Below are 26,426 nucleotides of genomic sequence, written 5' to 3' on the forward strand. Positions count from 1 at the left end.
CTCTGACTCATGGATTTCAGTTCTCTGCGGCCAAGACTCGAGTTATGCACTTCTTCAGGCGTCGGACGGTCCACCCTCATCCGGAACTTTACCTCGACGGTCACCTACTTGAAGTGGTGGACACTAGCCGCTTCTTAGGACTCGTCTTTGATGCCCGGCTCACATGGGTTCCTCATATTACTCAGCTGAAGCAAAAGTGCTGGCAGCACCTCAACGCCTTCCGCTGCCTGAGCCATGCGTCTTGGGGTGCAGATCGCAGCACGCTGTTGCGATTGTACAGAGCCCTTGTGCAGTCCAGGCTTCATTATGGGAGCCTGGCCTATGGGTCTGCATCGCCCTCAGTGTTGACGTTGTTGGACCCCATACACCACTGTGGGGTTCGGCTTGCAACTGGTGCTTTCCGTACGAGCCCCGTGGATAGTCTGCTGGTGGAGGCCGGGGTTCCCCCGCTGCGGATTCGCCGCCACCGACTGCTCGCCGACTATGCTGTCCACGTGCATTGCTCACCGGGCCATCCCAATCATCGCCTGCTCTTCCCTGCCAGGGTCCTCCCTCTGCCCGACCGGCGACCTAGGTCTGGGCTTTCCATTGCTGTCCGTGTCGAGTCCCTGCTGTCGGAACTGGGGTCGTTCCCTATTCTGCCCCCTTCCGGGCTTGTGCACCCACGCCTCCCTGGTGTATGACCCGTCCGTCCGTCTGCCTGGACTTGGCACGGGAACCCAAGGACTCGGTTCCGCATGTGGCCCTCCGTCACCGTTTTCTTGCGCTCGTCGCCTCATTTTCAGGCTGTGAGCCTGTCTACACTGATGGTTCCCTGGTGGATGGTCGTCCTGCCTACGCTTTTGCTCACGCTGCCCATGTTGAACAGCGCTCCTTGCCAGCTGGCTGCAGTATTTTTACTGCAGAGCTGGTGGCCATATTGCGCGCTCTTGAGCATATGCGTTCCTGCTCAGGTACGTCCATCATCATCTGCAGTGACTCCCTGAGCAGCCTCCAGGCTATCGACCGCTGCTATACCTCTTCTCCTCTGGTATCCTTTATTCAGGAGTCTGTTTTTGCCATTACCCGCTCTGGTCGTTCGGTGGTCTTTGTTTGGACGCCAGGTCACGTTGGCATCCCGGGGAATGAACGTGTCGACAGGCTGGCCAAAGGGGCGGTCGACGCCCCCACTTTGGCGATCGGCCTCCCGGCTCGTGATTTGCAGCTGGCATTGCGCCGTAAGGTGCTTCAGATGTGGCGTGACGAGTGGCGTAGCCTGACTTCTCCGAATAAACTGCGGGCTGTCAAGGAGACGACCGATGTGTGGCAGTCCTCCCTGCGGGCTTCTCGCAGGGACTCTGTCATCCTGTGTCGGCTCCGCATCGGCCATACCTACCTGACGCACGGACATCTTTTGCGTCAGGAGGATCCCCCCCTGTGTCAGTGTGGGTCCCGGTTGACGGTCGCCCACATTTTGTTGGAGTGTCCCCGCCTGCGCATCCTCCGGCAGACTTTTAATCTCCCGGGCACGTTGCCTTTGGTTTTATGCGACGATGCCTCCATGGCTGACGACGTTTTAAATTTTATCCGTGGTAGTCCTTTTTATGGTTCCATTTAGGGGGGACCTGTCCCTTTCCCTTTCTGTGTATCTTGTCCTCGAGTGTCTCATTGGTTGCAGATTTTAATGTGTGTATTCGGATGGTTGACTCTTTCCCAATTTTTGTACCCATGGTCAGTCAACCAGTCTCCGACCCTCTTATTTTCTTCCGTTTCTTTCTGTCCAGTGTTCGTCTGTACTCTTCTTGTCTCTAGTGTTCGCTGCCACATTGGTGTTCTTTCAGTGACTGGGGGGAGGGGCGTCTCCTCCCCCCTTGGGGTTTTACCTGTTCCGTAAATTTTGTTTCGCCGGTTTTTGGGAATGGGGGACTGATGACCTTAGCTGTTTAGTCCCCCTTAAACATCCCAACAACAACAACAACAACACTGCACCCAGATACTCCATGTGCGCCTCCTCCCACTTGCATCAACTGTGAAGAGCAGACTGCCCGGTGCACCAAAAGGAGTGGAAAATCATGGAGTACAAGACCCTGGACAGGTTTACTTACATAGATGCTAAACTAAATTTGAAAGTTTACACCCCATTCGGTTGACAGCAACATATGCTGCAGCTACTTCACCACCGCCGTCCCAAGTGCCAGTGGTTCCTCAGTCTGTGCCACGAGCAGTGAGCTCTCTGGGCCGTGTTGGTCCCAAAGTACCTATTTCGGGAGCAGCCACCCCTCCCCCCCCCCCCCCAAGTGAGGGAACATTGGTTCCCTCCCCGCTGCCAGAGAAGCAACAGCTTCCTCCAGCTCCTCTTGTGCAGAAGGTCCCAAGGTCACCACTAATGCCACGGAAGACACCCGCCAGTGACTAAAGGAGCGAAAAGCTGCTGGACGAAGAGCTTCAACGGTCTTCCTCCGTGCTTGGAGCTACATCAGAGAAGTCCTCTCAGCAGGCTCCTAAAGAGAAGCAAGAGAGCAAGCAAATAAAGAAGAAATGGGATCCTCAAGAAATGGGATCCTCTCGTGGCCCCAACACCACCACTCCTTGCCAGTTCTGCATCTGAAGCATGAGTTTAGTGTCCCCTGAGGACCTGGATCTCACTGATGCCTCATTCACCATAGGAATGGATACAAATACTTAGTGGCAGCAGGTCACCCTGAGGCGTAACCTGACTCCTTGCACTCTTCATGCCTTCCCAACCTCATGATATCATCATCCTCCAGTGGAATTGCTGCGCTTTTTTCCACCACCTGGCTGAGCTATGGCAACTCTTAAGCTTTACACCTGCATTCTGCATTGCCCTCAAGGAAACCTGGTTTCCGACAGTGCGGACCCCTGCCCTCAGTGGCTATAGGGGATATTAAAAGAACTGTAGCGACTATAATAGTGTGTCAGGTGGAGTTTGTGTCTATGTCCTGAACTCAGTATGCAGTGAATCTGGGCCCTTTCAAACCTCTCTTGAAGCTGTGGCTGTCAGGATAAGGACAATGCAGGAAATAATTGTCTGCAATGTATATCTTGCTCCGGATGGCACAGTACCCTTGACTGCATTGGCTACACTGATTTATCAACTCCCTAAACCTACTGTCTGTCTCTCTCTCTCTCTCTCTCTCTCTCTCTCTCTCTCTCTCTCTCTCTCTCTCTCTCTCTCTCTCTCCCTCTCCCCCCTTCTCTCTTTTTCTCTTTTTTTACTTAATGGGCGAGGCAGAGATGTCAAGGCTTTACTGTCTCAGTTCGACCTCTGCCTCTTTAATACTGGGGCCCCCACACATTTCAGTGTGGTTCACGGCACTTACTCAGCCATTGATATATCAATTTGCAGCCCAGAACTTCTCCCATCTATCCACTGGAGACCCCATGATGACCTGTGTGGTAGTGACCACTTACCCATCTTCCTGTCACTCACCTGACATTATGCCCACTGACATGATGGGCTTTCAACAAGGCAGACTGGGAAGCCTTCACCTCTGCTGTCACCGTTGAATCTCCCACATAGTGCCATTGATGTGGTTGAGCAGATCACTGCAACAATTGTTCCTGTGGCAGAAAATGCAATCCCTTATTTTTAGGGTGCCCCCAGTGAAAGACAGTCCCTTGGTGGTTGCTGGAAGTCACTGAGGCAATTAAAGAGCATTGGCATGCTCTACAGCTACGTAAGCGGCACCCTTCCCTGGAACACTAAATAGCCTTTAAGCAGCTCCGTGCCCGCGAGTGCCAGCTTATAAAACAACAGAAACATGAGTGTTGGGAGAGGTACGTATCGACCATTGGGTGCCATACGTCACCTTCCCAAGTCTGCACGAAGATCAGACATTTTTTTGGGTAGCAGACCCCAATAGGTGTCCCTTGCGTTAACATCAATGGCGTATTTTCTACCGACACAAATGCGATTGCCGAGCACTTTGCTGAGCACTATGCTCGAGCCTCTGCATTGGAGAACTACCCCCGGTCTTTCGCACTCTCAAATGGCGGATGGAAAGGAAAGTCCTCTTGTTCACTACACACCACAGTGAACCCTAGAACGCCCCAATTTACAGAGTGGGAGCTCCTCAGCGTCCTTGTACATTGCCCCGACACAGCTCCTAGGCCGGATTGGATCTACAGCCAGATGATTAAACATCTTTCATTCAACTACAAGTGACATATCATCACCAACCAGATGTGGTGCAATGACGTCTTTCCATCGCAGTGACGAGAGAGCACCAACATTCCGGTGGTCAAACCCGGTAAAAACCTACATGATGTGGATAGCTATTGGCCCATCAGCCTCACCAACGTTCTTTGTAAGCTGCTGGAATGTTTGGTGTGCTGGCGGTTCAGTTGGGTCCTGGAGTCATGAGGCCTACTGGCTCCATGTCAGGGAAGCTTCCGCCAGGGTCGCTCTACCAATGATAATCTTGTGAAAGTGTATGACATTACCTGGGGACATCAAATTCTTGCCACATCTCTGAGGCCCACTCCAGATTTTTATCCAGAATTTCCTGTCCCCCTGTACTGTTCGTGTCCAAGTTGGTGCCTCCCATAGCTCCCCCCCATATTCAGGAGAATGGCATTCCACAGGGCTCCGTATTGAGTGTGTCTCAATTTTGTGGCTATTAATGGTCTAGCAGCAGCTGTAGGGCTGTCGGTCTCACTTTCTCTGTATGCAGATGACTTCTGCATTTCGTACTGCTCCTCCAGAACTTGTGTTGCTGAGTGGCGCTTATAGGGAGCCATTCAGAAGGCGAAGTCATCAGTTCTAGCCCACGGCTTCCAGTTTTCAGCTGCAAAGTCATGTGCATGCACTTCTGTCAGCATCATACCGTTCATCCTTAACCAGAACTTTACCTTATTGATTCTTAGGACTGGTTCTTGATACCCGATTGACTTGGCTACCTCACCTTTGTCAGCTTAAGCAGAAGTGCTGGCAGCACCTCAATGCCATCCACTGCTTGAACAACACCAACTGGGGTGCAGATCGCTTTAAGCTGCTGCAGCCCTACAGAGCCCTTGTTCAGTCCCGCCTTGACTATGCGAGTCTGGTTTACGGTTCAGTGGTGCCTCCAACATTGCGTCTACTCGATCCAGTGCAGCACTGTGGCATTCGGCTAGCAACGGCAACTGTCAGGACAAGTCTGGTGCGCAGTGTCCTGGTGGAGGCCGCAAGTCCCTTCATTGCAGATCCGACGTGCACAACTGATTGTCAGTTATGTTGCACACATTCGTAGTTCTCCTGAGCAACTCCGTTAACCCCGCCACTCTCTGGTGTCACTTCTTCTCGATTCTTGACATGTTCTGGGGCTCTGAAGTTGTTTTCACCAACAGCTCAATGGCTGATGGTAATGTTGTCTTTGCCTATGTCCACAGAGACCGTATTGAAGAGCATTCCATGCCCACTGGCTGCAATATATTCACTGCAGACCTTGTAGCCATATCTCATGCACTTCAGTACATCTGTTTGTGTTCCAGTGAGTCGTTTTTGCTCTGTTCTGACTCTGTGAGCAGCCTACAAGCTATCAACCAGTGCTACCTCTGCCATCCTTTGGTAGCAACCATCCAGGAGTCCATCTGTGCCCTGGAACGGTCCAGTCGTTCAGTGGTGTTTGTGTGGACCCCAGGACACATAAGAATCCCAGGCAACAAATTTGCTGACAGGGTGGCGAAACGGACTACGCGGAAACCACTTCTGGAGATGGGCATCTCTGAAACTGACCTGCGTTCTGTCTTACGCCACAAGGTTTTTAGCCTTTAAGAGACGTAATGGCATAACAGTACGCACAACAAACTGCATGTCATTAAGGAGACTACGAATGTGCGGAAGTCTTCCCCGCGGGCTTCAGGGAAGACTCTGTCGGCTCCACATTAGCCATACGTGACTAACACATTGTTACCCCCTCCATCGTGAGGACCCACCTCAGTGTGGCTGTAGCTGTGGCTGACAAATGACGGGTGTCCAACTCTTGCTTGACTGACCAGTTTTAGCCACTCTGCGGCAGACTTTTTACTTTCCCAGCTATCTACCTACGGTGTTGGGTGACAATGCCTCAACAGCAGCTTTAGTTTTACGTTTTATTCATGAGGGTGGGTTTTATCATTTGATCTAAGTTTTTGCGCATGTCCTTTGTCCCTCTGTGTCCTCGACCCTAGTGCTTTTACGGTGGAAATTTTAATGTGTTGCAGTGTGGCTGGCTTCTCCTTTTTATTCTCATGGTCAGCCAGACATGGTAATATGCTTTCTTGTTTTAATCTCTTCTACTTCTTTCTTGTGTCTCTCTCTGGTTTTCTTGTCCTCTTTCTTTCTTTGTATTGTTTATTGCCTTTTTGCCATTCTTGTCGTATTTCCTTCCTTTTGGTATTGTACTCCACATCTCGTTTGTTTTCTTCTTTCCCCTGTATGATTTTTTTTTTTTTTTTTTTTAACAAGAACATGGGACTGGTGACCAGGCAATTTGGTCCCTTTCCCCCCTGTTAAACCAACCAACCGTGACGATGGTAGGGGCCTTAAACTGTACAGACCCTGATATGCCATCCATTCTTTGCACCTTCTCAATCTAAACCAATCCTGCCTTTCATTGTTTCATTGCATATGCAGATATTGTTGGGGAAGTAGCATTGTGCAGTTTGTAACAACAGTAACTTACATGGTCATTAAACAGTGGAAAATCCAGGATGGAATAGTGATAATATTACAAAAAGGATAGATTGCTACTCACCATATAGCAGAGATGTTGAGTCGCAGATAGGCACAGCAAAAAAGCTGTCACACAAGTGAGCTTTCAGCCAGAAAGGCCTTATTCTGAATTAGACAACTTAAACAAACACACTCACCCAAATGTAAATCATACCCACTCATGACCACTGTCAGTAGCTGCTAAGGACAGACTCTACCAGAATATTTTCACAACCACTTACAACAGAACAATTGTTCATTCTTTAATAAACGTTGTTGTTGTAGTTGTGGTCTTCAGTCCTGAGACTGGTTTGATGCAGCTCTCCATGCTACTCTGTCCTGTGCTAGCTTCTTCATCTCCCAGTACCTACTGCAACCTACATCCTTCTGACCCTTCTTCTAGTCACGTTGTGCCACAAACTTCTCTCCTCCCCAATCCTATTCAATACCTCCTCATTAGTTACATGTTCTATCCACCTTATCTTCAGCATTCTTCTGTAGCACCACATTTGGAAAGCTTCTATTCTCTTCTTGTCCAAACTATTTATTGTGTATGTTCCACTTCCATACATGGCTACACTCCATATAAATACTTTCAGAAACGACTTCCTGATACATAAATCTATATTCGATGTTAACAAATCTCTCTTCTTCAGAAACGCTTTCCTTGCCATTGACAGTCTATATTTTATATCCTCTGTACTTCGACCATCATCAGTTATTTTACTTCCTAAATAGCAAACTCCTTTACTACTTTAAGTGTCTCATTTCCTAATCTAATTCCCTCAGCATCACCTGATTTAATTTGACAACATTCCATTATCCTCGTTTTGCTTTTGTTGATGTTCATCTTATATCCTCCTTTCAAGACACTGTCCATTCCGTTCAACTGCTCTTCCAAGTCCTTTGCCGTCTCTGACAGAATTACAATGTCATCGGCGAAGCACAAAGTTTTTACTTCTTCTCCATGAATTTTAATACCTACTCCGAATTTTTCTTTTGTTTCCTTTACTGCTTGCTCAATATACAGATTGAATAACATCGGGGAGAGGCTACAAACCTGTCTCACTCCTTTCCCAACCACTGCTTCTCTTTCATGCCCCTCGACTCGTATGATTGCCATCTGGTTTCTGTACAAATTGTAAATAGCCTTTCGCTCCCTGTATTTTACTCCTGCCACCTTCAGAATTTGAAAGAGAGTATTCCAGTCAACATTGTCAAAAGCTTTTTCCAAGTCTTCAAATGCTAGAAACGTAGGTTTGCCTTTTCTTAACCTTTCTTCTAAGATAAGTCGCAAGGTCAGGTCCACATCTACCAGTTTTTCCATTCGTCTGTAAAGAATTCGCATTAGTATTTTGCAGCTGTGACTTATTAAACTGATAGTTCGGTAATTTTCACATATGTCAGCACCTGTTTCTTTGTGATTGGAATTATTATATTCTTCTTGAAATCTGTGGGTATTTCGCCTGTCTCATACATCTTGCTCACTAGCTGGTAGAGTTTTGTCATGACTGGCTCTCCTAAGGCCGTCAGTAGTTCTAATGGAATGTTGTCTACTCCTGGGGCCTTGTTTCGACTCGGGTCTTTCAGTGCTCTGTCAAACTCTTCACACAGTATCTTATCTCCCATTTTGTCTTCATCTACATCCTCTTCCATTTCTATAATATTGTCCTCACATCAGGAAAAGGGCATTCCAGATAAAATGCAAGTGAATGCACCAAATATAGCCTTGGCCCCTTAATTCCATTGCCATGCTCTTTCTTCCCTCTCCTATTGTCATTAAGATTGAGATCCGAATGATATACTTTGTAATATTCTTAATTATCACATACAGATAAATATAATTTACTGTTAAAGCTTTGCTTTATTTTTCAAATTTGATTTCAGGTTCGAATTCCTCGTCTAGTTCGTCTTCATGCTAATCAGATGGAAGATGTTTCAGAGGTTTATGCTGGAGACATATTTGCTGTGTTTGGAGTTGATTGTGCTAGTGGTGATACTTTTGTTCTCGATCCAAAATTAAATCTTGCAATGGTGAGTGACAAAATTTTATAATTATGAAGCACCAACTAAGGACTCTGTTTTGTGTGGTATGTTAACGTGCTTGATTCATGTGACTATAGGGTCATTCCATATCAAATTAACCAATTGTACTACATGATTTCGACCATGACCTCTTAGATTTGGATGAATGTTTTTTCGGGTAATGTACCCACTAACACTAGTTTAAATTTGAAATTTTTCTAACCTTTGTTTTTTGAGTTTCAAGAGTTTAAAAATCAAAAAAACCTCTGTTTTTGATCAATTGATTATTGTTTTAAAATTCTCTTGCTCAAAAACTATACAATCTAGAGAGCCCAAACTTGCACCATCGTTTTCCTCTAAAAATTCCCTTCAATTTGATAAGTAACATGACTGTGCTACCTAAATCTGAAAATTTTAAAACTATTCAAAAAAAAAACATTTTTTGGAATTTCTAAAATATATACCCTTGGATTTTTTTTATAAAAATTGTATGTGTTGTCCAGTGTAACTGACTACATGTGTGCAAAATTGTAAGATGGGATCTCCATGGGTTCTTCTATAAAATAATATTTTACTACCACAATACACACTAGTGAGGTGAAAAAGCAGACTATTTCTAGGCCATGAATACTAAGGTAGGCCTATGTAATTCTAACAGACTTCAATTATTATGTTAGCCTTTTATTGCAACATTACCCTCTTACTGTTTGTTAATTCATTAAATGATATAGTGTTGTTTTAATTTAATGTTCATGATTCTTTTAACTATGCATCAGAAGGAAGTGAACACATTTTAATTGGTAATATACGTGCTACAAATTAAAATTTTGAATAAAGCCACCTCCTTAGTTGTAAATGGCAGAGATTATCTTTTTCTTGGTTTTCCAGTGATATTTGTAATCATTTGCAACAAGTTCCTTATATTAGAAATTGGCATATAAGTAATTTCACTTGGGAAAAAGATTAACTTGTTGATATTTGCATGGATAGAACTGTATTTCTAATAGTAATTGGCATTTACAAAGTTATTACACATGGTATTTATACAACTTAGTGTTTAGTGAGGGTAGGTGTAACATAATTTAAACATGCTTCTTTTATGATCTTTTAAGATATTTTTCCAAAGCAAGAGAAGGCAACTTCATTTCTTTAGCACTTAAAGTGTAGGTTCTTCCCCCTTAGCTGTTGTTGGATTCGCTGTTTGTAAAAGAATATTCCCAGGGACATCTAATATATCTCTTGGTTGTGGATAGTATAAAGACTGGGCTGGACCCTTTGGGTGTAAAAAAATTTATTCGGTACATGTCATTGTATTTTTCTTCAATGCATCCTAGCCACCAAGAATCATCATATGCTACTGTCACAAAACCAGCAGCAATATTTTCAATATGTGACGGTGTTATTTGGTTCAGTGTTGTCACATATTCAAGAGACTCATCCAGACTAAAATGATAAGGCTTGACAGTAATTTGACACTCTGTGCAGGGTTTATATGAGTGAAACTTGTTCCCACAATCGCTTTTGATTCAGTAAACTGAGGAAGTAAGTATTCTTTGGTCAGTTTATAGTCCTCTGTTGTCAATGTTTTTTATGCTTTCCCTGGCAAATACATAAAGTGAGTTGGGTGTTAAGATTTGTTGGTCATATGGCCTTTGTAAGCTGGCCTTAGCAGCTAGCTGCTTAACAGTTCCGCCAAGGCCATCACAGGCACTCTTGTCATTGGATGTTGCAAAGAACTCCCACTCTGCCTCAACTTCAAAATCAGTTTTATGCAAACACAAATTAAGGAAGATTTTCTTATTTTTATATTGTGCAGTGCTGCCATCAGAAAAGTAAGTAATCTCTTTAAGTGCAAAAGGCAAGGTTTGCTTTATGATTTCTAGCAGTTTTTTTCGCAGACATACTGCAGATGTTTTAGTTTTTCCTCCCATTTATAATATATGATGAAAGGATGCAGTGTAGCTTGGGTGGTAGTCCTGTGGAGTGATTGTATTTCATCTTGTACAAAGAAAGATTAGTTTTCTGCAAAATCATAGTTGACTACTACATGTCCTTCAGTTAAATTGTCCTTGATTTCACTGTAGTATTCTTTCTGCTGACTATTTATAAATGAATGAGTTTTTACCTTCATTAGAGTGTCCAAAAACTCATCCATAAAGTCATCAGTACTTTCTACTACAGTTTCCAACAAACACCTATCTTCAGTTACCCACTTTTTGTAGGTAACTTCATCAAACATATCGTTAGTGCATTTTGCATTCAATAGATCTTTAAATCTAGAGACACCAGGACATTCTTCACAAACATCCACAAAACTTTGTTGCAATTGTGGATTGCACATCATCTTGACTAGGCAGGAATAATAAGATTTCAAATCAGTTTTATTTCCATCCAAAACAAAATTTTGCATCTTAGCACCTTTTATCATTAGCTTAAAGTTTTGGTGTAAGGTACACACACAAATGGTGTGTGTGCCACTTCTTCCAGCCAGGATACATTTCTTATGGTCACACAATCTTTTGTCCCCAGCATCATTCTAATAATGTCATCAGAATTGTAGAAGTCTTTTTCACAGTCAATAATGTTCTCATTTAGAGTTCTTCCAGGTTTAGGATTAGGATTTGACAAAATTACTTTTTCTTTTACTAACAGTTTTACTGCACGAGCCATGTAGTTTGTCACTCCAAATTCTTCTTCTACTTTCTGACAGCTCCAACTCATAGGTAAGATAGACAAAATCATCATGTTTTCACTTCTTTTTGTTGTTTGAGCAAACTTTTCTTTTAACTGTTGAATAATCTCCGATTCATCTTCGGAATGTTCAGTATTAACTTCTTCGGGGCTCTTTTCTGGTAGTAAGTTCTTTTCTAAGCTAGACTTTATTTTATCAAGTTTTTCCTTTGTATAGGTAGGCACAGCAAACTTTTTCGTCTTTAGTGGTGACTCACCAATGAGTTCCAATGACTTGTTCAAATAGTCTACGAAAGATTGAGGATCAGTAAAAGAATCGTTTACATTTTTGATACCGCAAGGTAAAACTACTTCTTCTGTTTTGTGTTTGTCACTAACCTTTTTCCTACATACATCACATATTTTTGTGCCACTAATGGTTCCTAGTCTAGAGAGCACATACAGTCTGTTACATTTCCTAGTGATGGTACACGGACTTTCTTATGTTGTTCTACTTTAAAAGGGTCACAACATTTAGCAGCAATAATCGCTCAATTCTTCTGAGATGCCATTTCTGTAAGGTAACAAATTCCACTATTAAAAACAAAGATTCCAAGGCTTACCAAGCGGGAAAGCGCCGGCAGACAGGCACAATGAACAAAACACACAAACACACACACAGAATTACTAGCTTTCGCAACCGATGGTTGCTTCTTCAGGAAGGAGAGGGAAAGATGAAAGGATGTTGGTTTTAAGGGAGAGGGTAAGGAGTCATTTCAATACCGGGAGCGGAAAGACTTAGGGGAAAAAAAGACAGGTGTACACTCGCACGCGCACACACACACACACACACACACACACACACACACACACACACACACACACACATACATCCATCCATCCATCCATCCATCCATCCATCCATCCATCCATCCGCACATACACAGACACAGTGTCTGTGTATATGCGGATGGATATGTGTGTGTGCGAGTGTACACCTGTCTTTTTTTCCCTAAGGGAAGTCTTTCCGCTCCCGGGATTGGAATGACTCCTTACCCTCTCCCTTAAAACCCACATCCTTTCGTCTTTCCCTCTCCTTCCTGAAGAAGCAACCATCGGTTGCGAAAGCTAGTAATTATGTTTGTGTGTTTTGTTCATTGTGCCTGTCTGCCGGCGCTTTCCTGCTTGGTAAGTCTTGGAATTTTTTTTTTTTTTAATTTTTCCCATGTGGAAGTTTCTTATATATATATATATATATATATATATATATATATATATATATATATATATAAGTTTGCTACATTTTTGTTATTTGGAACATTCTAGAAAAAATAAATATAGTAACTAATCATATTTTATGATGTTTGATATATTACCACATACATGGCATGGTGTACACTAAGACTACACCACTCTATACTAGATCACTTGGACAACTACCGAGCGAGGTGGCGCAGTGGTTAGATACTGGACTCGCATTCGGGAGGACGACGGTTCAATCCCGCGTCCGGCCATCTTGATTTAGGTTTTCCGTGATTTCCCTAAATCGCTCCAGGCAAATGCCGGGATGGTTCCTTTGAAAGGGCACGGCCGACTTCCTTCCCCGTCCTTCCCTAATCCGATGAGACCGATGACCTCGCTGTCTGGTCTCCTTGCCCAAAACCAACCAACCAACTTGGACAACTTAACACTAAACCACAGTTCAATATAGAGCACTCATAAGTTTTTTTCCCCCCTGCTATAATTATTTCATACACATTTTAATGTAGGGTCGAGGCCCCATTTACGGCCACATCAATGACATGTTTTTAGGTTTTATCATCTTTAACTTGTAGGAAATGAAAATATAATACTTAATCTTACCTCTCAATAAATTAAGTTTCTTCTGATGCTTTGTACAACATGTAGAAAAAAAAAAAAAACAGATTGTGTGTTGCTTAAAGAAAAACACTACATAACTCAACTTCTGCAACACAGATATTTTCATTAAATGGTGATTTCAAACAAGACCAAACAAAGAAATGTTTCTATAGACAATTGAATAGCACATTTCATATTGCTTATTATAATCTATGGTAGGACTGGCTGGTATTCCAAAGGAGCTTAAAATTGCACCCGTTACATTAAGGTGGCCATAAGTGGGGTAGTTGCCAAAACTAGAGCCTTGACCCTATATGAAAATCTCACATTTCTTTATAATAAAAAGTAAATGTTGTATAAAATCCTAAGATTCTTAAGTTATTATTTTTCTGTATATTTTATTTTCACATTAAAATATCAATTGATGAATTAACAAACAATAAGAGGGCAATGTTGCATAAAAAGGCTAACATAATAATTTAAGTTTGTTAGAATTACATAGGCCTGCCTTAGTATTCATAGCCTAGAAATAGTCTGTTTTTAACCTCACTAGTTTGCATTGCGGTAGTAAAATATTATTTTATACAAGAACCCATGGAGATCCCATCTTAAAATTTTGCATGTGTGTAGTCAGACTGGACAACACATACAATTTTTATTTAAAAAATCCAAGGTATATATTTTGGAAATTTCATAAAATGTTTTTTTGGAATAGTTTAAAATTTTCAGATTTATGTAGCGTAGTCATGTTACATATCAAATTGAAGGGAATTTTCAGAAGAAAACAATGGTGCAAGTTTGAGCTCTCTAGGTTGTATAGTTTTTGAGCTAGAGCATTTTAAAACAATCATCTATTGATCAAAACCAGAGTTTTTTTTAATTTTTAAACCCTTTAAACTCAAAAACCAAAGGTCAGAAAAATTTGAAATTTCAAATTTAAACTAATGTTAGTGGGTACATTACCTGAAAAAAATTCATCCAAATCTGAGATAATCAAGGTTCAGACTGTTAGTTGATTTTAGAGGGAATGACCCATAGTCAAATATCAACATTGTACTTATTTGGTTACAGAGATTAGTGACTGTAAGATACACAATTAGACTGTTACATGGTAAATGTAGTGATGTAATATATATCTATATTCTCTGTGGGATTGTTGATTATATAAAATATTTAAGAATTTCCTAAAAACAGAGTGTGCAAATCATATGATTACACAATTACTCATTTATACAGTAATGCTTGTGAAAATATAACATCCAAAGAATACATGCTACTGGAATGAACATTATGCCACATATTAAATACATCACAATACTCAAGTGATTATTATTTTCACACAATTATGGTCTCTGTATTGATTCCATAGATCTGAAGCTTCCAAACCAGACTTAACCTCTAAATGCTATGGCGTTGATTCACTGGGGGCCTACAAACTTTTGTGAGAAATCACCTTCCTTCTGTGTGAGCCTGTAATGTAGCAACAGTGGTTGCTGGAGGACCTTGACAAATATGTTAATGAATCAACTATATGCCATGTATGTTCTAGGTGTGGCATGTCAGGCAATTGTGCTTTCCAGGAAGCAACAGCACTCAACATTGTTCACAACCACATGTAGCCTTGCCTTGTCTTACTTAACTAGGGTACATGGAGAAGGGGGACCATACCTCAAGCTCTGCAGCCTCCTTGATGTAGTTTCTGATTACCATGACCAAATAAGTGTCAAGATCAGCTGTTGCATCCAGTAGTACTGCAAGTCACGACTTTTTCTTTTTAGATATGCTCTCCAAGATAAAAGGGTACCAATTGCAGTCATCGTGGTAGCTCCTGAAACACACTGGCCAGTGTGAAGAGGGTCTCACATGAAAATACTACAGTCTGTCATTTAGCAAGTCATCTGCATCATTCAGTCGCCTATTGCAGATTAATGCATTTCTCTCTCTTCACAATGGAAACTGACAGAATAGCATTTGTGCCAGCAATCCAGTCCACAGGAACTGGCACTGAACTCGTCATGCGGTGGCTCCCACTGTCAAGCATACGAAGCTGTATGCTCAATGACACCTTTGTCGACAAGATAATATTTTCCCATACTGTGGAACACAGTATCTGTTTGTTTTGCGCAAGACCCTCTCTCATCCAAGTTGGTGCGCTGGACTCATATCTGGGAGGATGACAGTTCAAATCTGTGTACAATCATCCTTATGTAGATTTGCTGTGATTTCCCCAAATTGCTCCAGGCAAATGTCAGAATGGTTCCTTTGAAAGGGTACAGCCGATTTTCTTCCCCATCGTCTAAACCATCTAGCTTGTGTTCTGTCTCTAATGACCTCAGTTTTAATGGGGCATTAAACCCTAATCTTCTTTCCTTCCTTCCCTCCCTCCTTCCCTCCCTCCCTCCCTCCTTCCCTCCCTCCCTCCCTCCCTCCCTCCCTCCCTCCCTCCCTCCCTCCCTCCCTCCCTCCCTCCCTCCCTCCCTCCCTCCCTCCCTCCCTCCATCATTAAGTGGTTCCAAACATGCATCAATGCTGTAGGAATGTACCCTGCCGAAGCCAAAGCATCACAGTGTAACAAACACATTTCTCAGAGAATGATCTTCTCCTAGTTCAGTCTCACTCCCAGTGCTGTACTCATTTTACATTCCCTTCATTTAACAGCTCTTTACAAACTGCTCTTGGCCTAAAACTTGAGACAAAGTTACATGTAATAACCTCGATTGTTAAGTAACTTTCTAATGTTCTATTTTCTGTTCTCCATGTAATGCGGTACTCGAAATTGTTAAATTCTTACCCACCTTATATTTTGCTAAACTTTGTTATTCAGTGAATAACTTTGAAACCACTGATAACAGTATAATTAGTTTTTGAGGACATATTTCATTTAAATAAATATTCCAAATTTACAATTCATGAAAACCTTGCACTATTCAAAATTTGGCCCCACTGATAATTATTTGTTTTAGTATTGACATACATAAATTGAAAGCCACTCTCTCTCCACTTTCTAATGAACATATTACTTTTTTTAAAAAAGCATGCATTTAAGAAGTTATTCCTATTCAAAATAATTGAATTCCAGAATATTCAAACCTTAAAATGAATACTGTCAGAATGCCAGTGGTATGGTTTGTAGCTCCAGTTTTCCTGTTTGGAGAGGAAAAATGCATTGTGTAGAATTAACAAATAGTTCATTTTACCCATCATACATTCCTGCATATGAAATGTATCCAACACATCAAAATGTTATTTAAAGCTAAAATCAGAATTATATCTGTCTTAGTTCTCGAGTTTTTGTATTTTATATTTGGCAGATGGTGCACCGGATTCCATCGCTAACATCAGGAACCATATGGTTGTAAAAATTGTCATAATTCATAAACTGTTCAAGATATCGAAACAGATGCAGGTGATAGGATACAAAGAGGCAAATATTTCACCTGTGATTAATGGTGTGGCTTGAAACACAGTCTTGAAAAACCAACAATTATTTATTATGTCACTGCCTCACTGCATAACATACAGGGTGTTTCAAAAATGACCGGTATATTTGAAACGGCAATATAAACTATACGAGCAGCGATAGAAATACACCGTTTGTTGCAATATGCTTGGGACAACAGTACATTTTCAGGCAGACAAACTTTCGAAATTACAGTAGTTACAACTGTCAACAACAGATGGCGCTGCGGTCTGGGAAACTCTATAGTACGATATTTTCCACATATCCACCATGTGTAGCTATAATATGGCGTAGTCTCTGAATGAAATTACCTGAAACCTTTAACAACATGTCTGGCAGAATGGCTTCACATGCAGATGAGATGTACTGCTTCAGCTGTTCAATTGTTTCTGGATTCTGGCGGTACACCTGATCTTTCAAGTGTCCCCACAGAAAGAAGTCACAGGGGTTCATGTCTGGCGAATAGGGAGGCCAATCCACGCCGCCTCCTGTATGTTTCGGATAGCCCAAAGCAATCACACGATCATCGAAATATTCATTCAGGAGATTAAAGACGTCAGCCGTGCAATGTGGCCGGGCACCATCTTGCATAAACCACGAGGTGTTCGCAGTGTCGTCTAAGGCAGTTTGTACCGCCACAAATTCACGAATTGTCCAGATAGCGTGATGCAGTAATCGTTTCGGATCTGAAAAATGGGCCAATGATTCCTTTGGAAGAAATGGCGGCCCAGACCAGTACTTTTTGAGGATGCAGGGACGATGGGACTGCAACATGGGGCTTTTCGGTTCCCCATATGTGCCAGTTCTGTTTATTGACGAAGCCGTCCAGGTAAAAATAAGCTTCGTCAGTAAACCAAATGCTGCCCACATGCATATCGCCGTCATCAATCCTGTGCACTATATCGTTAGCGAATGTCTTTCGTGGAGCAATGGTAGCGGCGCTGAGGAGTTGCCGCGTTTGAATTTTGTATGGATAGAGGTGTAAACTCTGGCGAATGAGACGATACGTGGACGTTGGCGTCATTTGGACCGCAGCTGCAACACGGCGAACGGAAACCCGAGGCCGCTGTTGGATCACCTGCTGCACTAGCTGCACGTTGCCCTCTGTTGTTGCCGTACGCGGTCGCCCTACCTTTCCAGCACGTTCATCCGTCACGTTCCCAGTCCGTTGAAATTTTTCAAACAGATACTTTATTGTATCGCTTTTCGGTCCTGTGGTCACATTAAACCTCCGTTGAAAACTTCGTCTTGTTGCAACAACACTGTGTTCTAGGCGGTGGAATTCCAACACCAGAAAAATCCTCTGTTCTAAGGAATAAATCATGTTGTCCACAGCACACTTGCACGTTGTGAACAGCACACGCTTACAGCAGAAAGACGACGTACAGAATGGCGCACCCACAGACTGCGTTGTCTTCTATATCTTTCACATCACTTGCAGCGCCATCTGTTGTTGAAAATTGTAACTACTGTAATTTTGAAAGTTTGTCCGCCTGAAAACGTACTGTTGTCCCAAGCATATTGCAACAAACGGTGTATTTCTATCGCTGCTCGTTTAGTTTTTATTGCCGTTTCAAATATACCGGTCATTTTTGAAACACCCTGTAAGTAAGACAGTACAGTTCAATGTCATGTTCAAGACTAGTGATGAGCACAGACTTGTTGACACACACAGAGCTGGTGACAAGTACAGACTGCTGGCTGGAGCCAGAGCACGGCGATATAAAGAGTATTTGCTCTCCAGGGACTGCTGGCTCTTGGCTGCATGTGATTGAGGTGCTGGACCGTGATCAGTTATCTTTGGCAGGGGCCAGGAGCAGCCGAACTGTACACTCCTCAAACTGGGTGATGCACGCTGCGGTAGGGGTGGCAAAGGTATAGTAATCTATGGGTTACTGCAACCAAGATTTGAAACGTTTTGGTCAGATGTTTGGGTGGAGCAGAAACAAGACTCCCTGTATATTACACAATGTTTTTTTCCAAAATTTTTATAGCCAAATGAAGAGTGAGAAATGCCAGCAGTCAATGAACAAACTCCTATGTCAGTATGTGGTGGAAATTCAATTAGTACAAACACGGTGCCATTTGACTTGTTCAGTCAGTGAGCCAGTCTGTAAACATCATCTAATGTTCTACACCAGTTCGTCTTTGCCAATTTTGTGAATTTTCGTTGGAACACTCCTATTCATTGGAGCTTACTGATCTCGCTTGTTAAAGTTATGTAACTTATCTTCGTTGTTGTTGTTGTGGTATTCAATCCTGAGACTGGTTTGATGCAGCTCTCCATGCTACTCGATCCTGTGCAAGCTTCTTCATCTCCCAGTACTTACTACAGCCTACATCTTTCTGAATCTGCTTAGTGTATTCATCTCTTGGTCTCCCTCTACGATTTTTAGCCTCCACACTGCCCTCCAATGCTAAATTTGTGATCCCTTGATGCCTCAAAACATGTCCTATCAACCGGTCCCTTCTTTTTGTCAAGTTGTGCCACAAACTCCTATTCTCCCCAATTCTATTCAATACCTCCTCATTAGCTATGTGATCTACCCATCTAATCTTAAGCATTCTTCTGTAGCACCACATTTCGAAAGCTTCTATTCTCTTCTTGTCCAAACTATTTATCGTCCATGTTTCACTTCCATACGTGACTACACTCCATACAAATACTTTCAGAAACGACTTTCTGACACTTAAATCTATACTCGATGTTAACAAAATTCTCTTCTTCAGAAATGCTCTCCTTGCCATTGCCAGTCTATATTTTATATCCTCTCTACTTCGACCATCATCAGTTATTTTGCTCCCCAAATAGCAAAACTCCTTTACTACTTTGTCTCATTTCCTAATCTAATTCCCTCAGCATCACCCGACTTAATTCGACTACGTTCCATTATCCTCGTTTTGCTTTTGTTGATGGTCATCTTATATCCTCCTTTCAAGACACTATCCATTCCGTTCAACTGCTCTTCCAAGTCCTTTGCTGTCTCTGACAGAATTACGATGTCATCGGCGAACCTCAAAGTTTTTATTTCTTCTCCATGGACTTTAATACCTACTCCGTATTTTTCTTTTGTTTCCTTCACTGCTTGCTCAATATACAGATTGAATAACATCGGGGAGAGACTACAACCCTGTCTCACTCCCTTCCCAACAACTGCTTCCCTCTCATACCCCTCGATTCTTATAACTGCCCTCTGGTTTCTGTACAAATTGTAAATAGCCTTTCGCTCCCTGTATTTTACTCCTGCCACCTTCAGAATTCGAAAGAGAGTATTCCAGTCAACATTGTCAAAAGCTTTCTCTAAGTCTACAAATGCTAGAAACGTAGGTTTGCCCTTCCTTAATCTAGCTTCTAAGATAAGTCGTAGGGTCAGTATTGCCTCACGTGTTCCAACATTTCTACGGAATCCAAACTGATCTTCCCCGAGGTCGGCTTCTACTAGTTTTTCCATTCGTCTGTAAAGAACGCGTGTTAGTATTTTGCAGCTGTGACTTATTAAACTGATAGTTCGGTAATTTTCACATCTGTCAACACCTGCTTTCTTTGGGATTGGAATTATTATATTCTTCTTGAAGTCTGAGGGTATTTCGCCTGTCTCATACATCTTGCTCACCAGATGGTAGAGTTTTGTCATGACTGGCTCTCCCAAGGCTGTCAGTAGTTCTAAAGGAATGTTGTCTACTCCCGGGGCCTTGTTTCGACTCAGGTCTTTCAGTGCTCTGTCAAACTTTTCACGCAGTATCTTATCTCCCATTTTGTCTTCATCTGCATCCTCTTCCATTTCCATAATATTGTCCTCAAGTACATTGCCCTTGTATAAACCCTCTATATACTCCTTCCACCTTTCTGCCTTCCCTTCTTTGCTTAGAACTGGGTTTCCATCTGAGCTCTTGATATTCATACAAGTGGTTCTCTTCTCTCCAAAGGTCTCTTTAATTTTCCTGTAAGCAGTATCTATCTTACCCCTCGTGAGATAAGCCTCTACATCCTTACATTTGTTTTCTAGCTGTCCCTCCTTAGCCATGTTGCACTTCCTGTTGATCTCATTTTTGACACGTTTGTATTCCTTTTTGCCTGCTTCATTTACTGCATTTTTATATTTTCTCCTTTCATCAATTAAATTCAATATTTCTTCTGTTACCCAAGGATTTCTATTAGCCCTCCTCTTTTTACCTACTTTATCGTCTGCTGCCTTCACTACTTCATCCATCAAAGCTACCCATTCTTCTTCTACTGCATTTCTTTCCCCCATTCCTGTCAATTGTTCCCTTATGCTCTCCTTGAAACTCTCTACAACCTCTGGTTTAGTCAGTTTATCCAGGTCCCATCTCCTTAAATTAGCACCTTTTTGTAGTTTCTTCAGTTTTAATCTACAGTTCATAACCTATGGATTGTGGTCAGAGTCCACATCTGCCCCTGGAAATGTCTTACAATTTAAGACCTGGTTCCTAAATCTCTGTCTTACCATTATGCAGTCTAACTGATACCTTTTAGTATCTCCAGGATTCTTCCATGTATACAACCTTCTTTAATGATTCTTGAACCAAGTGTTAGCTTTGATTAAGTTAGGCTCTGTGCAAAATTCTACCAGACGGCTTCCTCTTTCATTTCTTCCCCCCAATCCATATTCACCTACTATTTTTCCTTCTCTCACTTTTCCTACTGACGAATTCCAGTCACCCATGACTATTAAATTTTCTTCTGCCTTCTTATCTTTATTCTTCTCGAAAACCTGGAATTCTCATGGAGTTATATTTTACTTGGAAAAATCAGGGAAATCTCAGGAAATCTCAGGAATTTCATAAAATATCAGTGAATTCTGCATTTTTACCCAGTGCTGAAATTGAATTGTATTGACTTTTATAAATCACAAATTTTAAAATACTTAATATTTCAAAGTGTGTTAATTATATGAGTATTATTCTATCTAAATTATTGATGTTTAAAACTTGTGGTTAAACTACTGCTTATGGCTGACACACAGCCTGCCGAGAGGAAAGAAAAGTCTTTATTGTGGTATGCTGTTCTCCTCACACCATTTCCATTATTTTTGAGGAGCTTCTCCTGACACCATCTCCCCACCCCCCACCCCATCCCCCAAGTATGAGTAGCCACCCTGATCAAAGCCATAACTGTGATATCAGTAAATGAGTAGAAAATGAAAAGTAAATGTGACAGTTTTGTGTACAGTTATTTCATAACTGCTTAAAGCACTAAATAATTATCAGAAGATTTTTGAGGCTCAAGGGTAAGTTAAAAGCGCGCAGGACAAGAAATCTTCTGTACTGATAATATTTCATGATCTGTGAGTAATAATGTGATATTCTCTGAATTAAAAAGCAGTCCGTTACATGGGTAATTTATTTGGCAGTGTGTGTTAAATCTTATGGAAGAAATGGAATAGGTTATCTTTCTAAAGTGTGAACTATACTTCTTTGTCAACCAAAATTTGCAGTTACGTGTGTGTGGGAACATGCGTGTGTGGGTGTATGTGTAGGGAGCAGTCAGATCTCAAATGAGTACAGTTGTTACTATGAGAGACACAAAGTTTAAAAACCTGATAAAAAGTTAGTAACAGCATATAAACTTTTTTATTAAGTATGTGTTTAAGCTTTAATACAGTGCTGAAAATCGTAATAGTCTTGTGCTTTTTTTTAAATGTAGGAATCTATCTACGTACCAGACCCAGTGGTTTCAATGTCTATTAAGCCAGTGAATTCAAAAGACAGAGATAATTTCAGCAAGGCTGTAGCACGTTTCACAAAAGAGGATCCTACATTCCGCTTTCATTATGATCCAGACAACAAAGAAACTATTGTATCTGGCATGGGAGAGCTACATTTGGAAATTTATGCACAAGTAAGTTCCTTATGCCATGTGTTTTACAAGGATTTTAAATTTGCGTGTCATGATTACTATGAAAATAAGCAAGAGCTGTGCATAATAAAAGCCTGCCGCAACAGAATTTAATGCTGGTTTTCCACATGATTGACTAACATTCTGTATAAAGTTTGCACCTCTTTTCTTTGGTAGTATTATTTATTTGTGATTTAGGGACAAGCACATGTTATATTATAAGACAATTTGTTCAGAATAATGATACAGCAAACCAGTGCCACCACTTCTGATGTGATCATTGTTGGCACACTTACTAATATTTGGCATATGCTGGCAATTCCTTAATATAGATCATGTAAATGTTAGTGACAGTCACTTACATAAACTGTGTGGGATTTTATACTAGGTGAAAACAATACTGCTTGCAATTTAATTACAACATAAGGTCCAAATGTATTTCTTTCTGAATAGCATGTTTTTCTTCATTCTCATTACATTAGTTATTGTTTCATTCACTTAAGAACCCTCAGATAAATGTAGATTAATATTTGTTGGAATCAGCTAGAAATAATAAAATATATTGGCAAATTGTTCAAAAAGAGTAAATACAAATAAACGTACGACACATCTCTTCTTTTAAGTTGCAACAACACTACCCTCCAGACAAGTTTACTTTTGTATAATTTCAGTAACACTTTTGTATGTTTGGTGACTCTCCCACACCTTAACTCCGTTTTTTAATTCTGGAATATTTTGTGCTGAGTAATTTGTCATAATAATAATTTTATATACACTCAGTTTTCTTGATCCCATTATTGAACAATATTTTTGTGACATTTTGAGTACTAACTGATTTTGCGCCATCCATACCACTGTTTATATGTGTCTTCCAATTTAAAGTGCGTCTACTGAAAACACACTTTAAACAGCCTTTACTCTGTAGCTTTGTAAATCACAGTTTTCAGCATCACTTGTTGTTAGACTCCATTTAATGATTCCGACACTAATTACTGTTTGCTTGAAATTCCAGTCCTTCGGAAACTGTGTGTATTCTGATGTGATTAATAGTCCCATTCTCATCACAGTTTCCGGCAGTGTACAGTGTTTTGAAATTATAAAATTTAAATGTGTGACAACTTAGGATTTGTTTAAATGGTGCAAAAGTACATTTTCTGGATCAAGAGAATAGGAATGAGTCACAAGCAAATACCATTTGCACAGTAATTTGAACAAATGAGCTCCAGCTTACTGTCATCCTCAATTGGGGATTCTCGATGTGACGACTTTTATGTGAGTTATTAGTGTCCAGGATGCTTTTTAGGAACAGCTTGACAAGTTACTCAGACTAATTTAAAATTCTTGGCCACTTGGACCATCAAATTACAGAACTTTCTTGTTTTGCCGTGTAAAACATGCATAATAAAGAAGATTGTGCAAATGTATTATGACTTAAACAACACTACAGTTTGCTAACAACCTCCCACAAATAATTTTTAAGGCTTTATGCAAGCATTGTCAGTCTCATGTTCAGCACGTTTTGTTGACAGCTCCTACAATTATTCATAAATAATGTGTATATGATGATAGCAACTGACACAATTTTTGGAATTAGTTATTTTAGAGTCTGAGATAAATTGCATTTACATAATGAAAAGGATAGTTGCTACTCATCATGTAGCAGAGATGCTAAGTTGAAAAAAAGCACCAACTCAAAGACTGTCAGGAAGTTAGCTTTCGGCCAACAAGGCCTTTGTTAAAAGTAGACAACACAACACACACATGCACACACAGCTCATACAAACATGACCACAGAGTCTGTAACTGTGGCCAGACTGCGAACAGCAGTACATTATGGAAGAGGTAACTAGGTGGGGGTAAGGAGGAGGCAGGGGTGGGAAGGGGGCAGGGATAGCATTGTAGGGCTGGGGTACATGTAAAGTGCTGCTGGGAGTGTGCAGGGATGAGGTGGAGAGTATAGCAGCTAGGTACAATCAGGGGGTTAGATTTTGGGGGGGGGGGACTAACAAAAGAGGAGTAAAGTAAAAAGACTGGGTTCATTGGTGGAATAGTAGAGGGCTATGTGGTCATGTAATGGGAACAGGGAAGAGGCTAGATGGGTATGGAAAATGACTTATAATGGTTGAGGCCAGGAGGGCTATGGGAACATAGGATACATTGCAAAGAGAGTTCCCAGTTGCGCATTTCAGAAAAGTCGATGTTGATGGGAAGTATCCAGATCGCAAAACCTGTGAAGCAGTCATTGAAATGAAGTACATCGTATTGGGTGGCATACACAACAAGAGGATGGTCCAGTTGTTTCTTGGGCATAGTTTGTTGGTTGCCATTCATGTGGAGATATAGCTTGTTGGTTGCCATGCCCTCATAGAATGCAACATAGTGGTTGCAGCTTAACTTGTAGATCACATGGCTGGTTTCACAAGTAACCCTGCCTTTGATGGGATAGGTGATGGATGTGACCAGACTGGAGTTGGTGGTGGTGGTGAGAGGATGTATGGGACAGACCTTCTAGGTCTATTACAGGAGTATGAGCCATGAGGCATGGAGTTGGGAGCAGGGATTGTGTTGGGATGTACACAAGGATATTGTGTATGTTTGGTGGGTGGCGGAGTACCGCTGTGGGAGTGTTGGGGAGGATAGTGGGTGCAACATTTTTCGTTTCAGGGCATGACGAGAGGTAGTCGGAACCTTAGCGGAGAATGTAATTCAGTTGCTACAGTCTTGCATGGCACTGAGTCGTGAGGGGAATGCTCCTCTGTGGCTGGATAGTGGAACTTTGGGAGATGTTGAGTGACTGGAAAGATAAGGCACAGGAGACATGTTTTTGTACAAGGTTGGGAGGTCAGCTGTGGCCTAGAAACAACTGGACCACCCTGTCGCTGAGCACGCTGCCCAACAATGTGTCCTTCATTTCAACGACTGTTTGACAGCGTGTGCCATGTGAATCTTCCTACACCAGCTTTTCTGAATTTTGCAGGTAGGAACTCTCCCTGCAATATATCCTATGTTCCTGTAACTCTCCTGGTCTCAACCTTCATTAGTCATTGTCCATACCCATCTAGCCCCTGCCCTCTTCCTGTTCCAGCACTAAATAACCCTCTACTCCACCATTGCACCCAGTCTTCTTATTTCTCTTCTTTTCCGGTACTCCCCCCCCCCCCCCCCCCCCCGCCCCCCGCCCCCTTTTCTTCCGCCCTCCATCTAAGCTCCTGACTGCACCTAGCTGCTCTACTATCCACCTCGTCCCTGCACACTTCCAGCAACACTTTACTGTCCCCCATCCCTATCTTGCTATCCTTCCCCCTCCCTGCGAAAGCCTCCTTTTTACCCCGACCCAGTTGCCTATCCCACAATGCACTGTTGCTTGCAGTCTGGCTCCAGCTTCCAGAGAGCGCGCGCGCGTGTGTGTGTGTGTGCGTGTGTGTGTGTGTGCGTGTGTGTGTGTGTGCGTGTGTGTGTGTGTGCGTGTGTGTGTGTGTGTGTGTTTGACAAAGACCTTGTTGGCCCAAAGCTATCTGTCCAATAATCTTTTTGTTATGGGTCCACTATATGGTGAGTAGTGACTATCCTTTTCATTATATTGTTACATTTCATTCTATAATTTCCATTGTTTGATAAATTGTATTTATTTTATTCTGCATTTCCAGAGAATGCAAAGAGAGTATTCCTGTGAAGTTGTACTTGGTAAGCCCAAAGTGTCCTTCAGAGAGACTCTTGTTAAACCCTGTGAATTTGACTATCTACATAAGAAGCAGTCTGGAGGTGCTGGGCAGTATGCAAGAGTAATAGGTGTATTGGAGGTAATAATGATTTTGATAAATGCATTAAGCTAAGGTGATGTTCATTAACTGCAAAATTTCTGAACACTGCATCAAACATGA

At 41.8% G+C, this 26,426-nt stretch overlaps 1 protein-coding gene across 1 annotated transcript in view; it reads left to right on the plus strand.

Annotated features, from left to right (window-relative positions):
- Positions 1-26,426, plus strand: part of LOC126336328 (elongation factor G, mitochondrial) — a 92,509-nt gene that overhangs the window by 40,560 nt on the left and 25,523 nt on the right. Inside the window, exons 9-11 of the mRNA XM_049999892.1 lie at positions 8,561-8,707; positions 22,354-22,548; positions 26,193-26,345. Of these exons, the coding sequence (XP_049855849.1) occupies positions 8,561-8,707; positions 22,354-22,548; positions 26,193-26,345 (495 nt within the window). The remainder of the gene's footprint in view (positions 1-8,560; positions 8,708-22,353; positions 22,549-26,192; positions 26,346-26,426) is intronic.

This window comes from Schistocerca gregaria, chromosome 2 (genome assembly GCF_023897955.1).
Source record: "Schistocerca gregaria isolate iqSchGreg1 chromosome 2, iqSchGreg1.2, whole genome shotgun sequence".
Classification (NCBI taxonomy): Eukaryota; Metazoa; Arthropoda; class Insecta; order Orthoptera; family Acrididae; genus Schistocerca; species Schistocerca gregaria.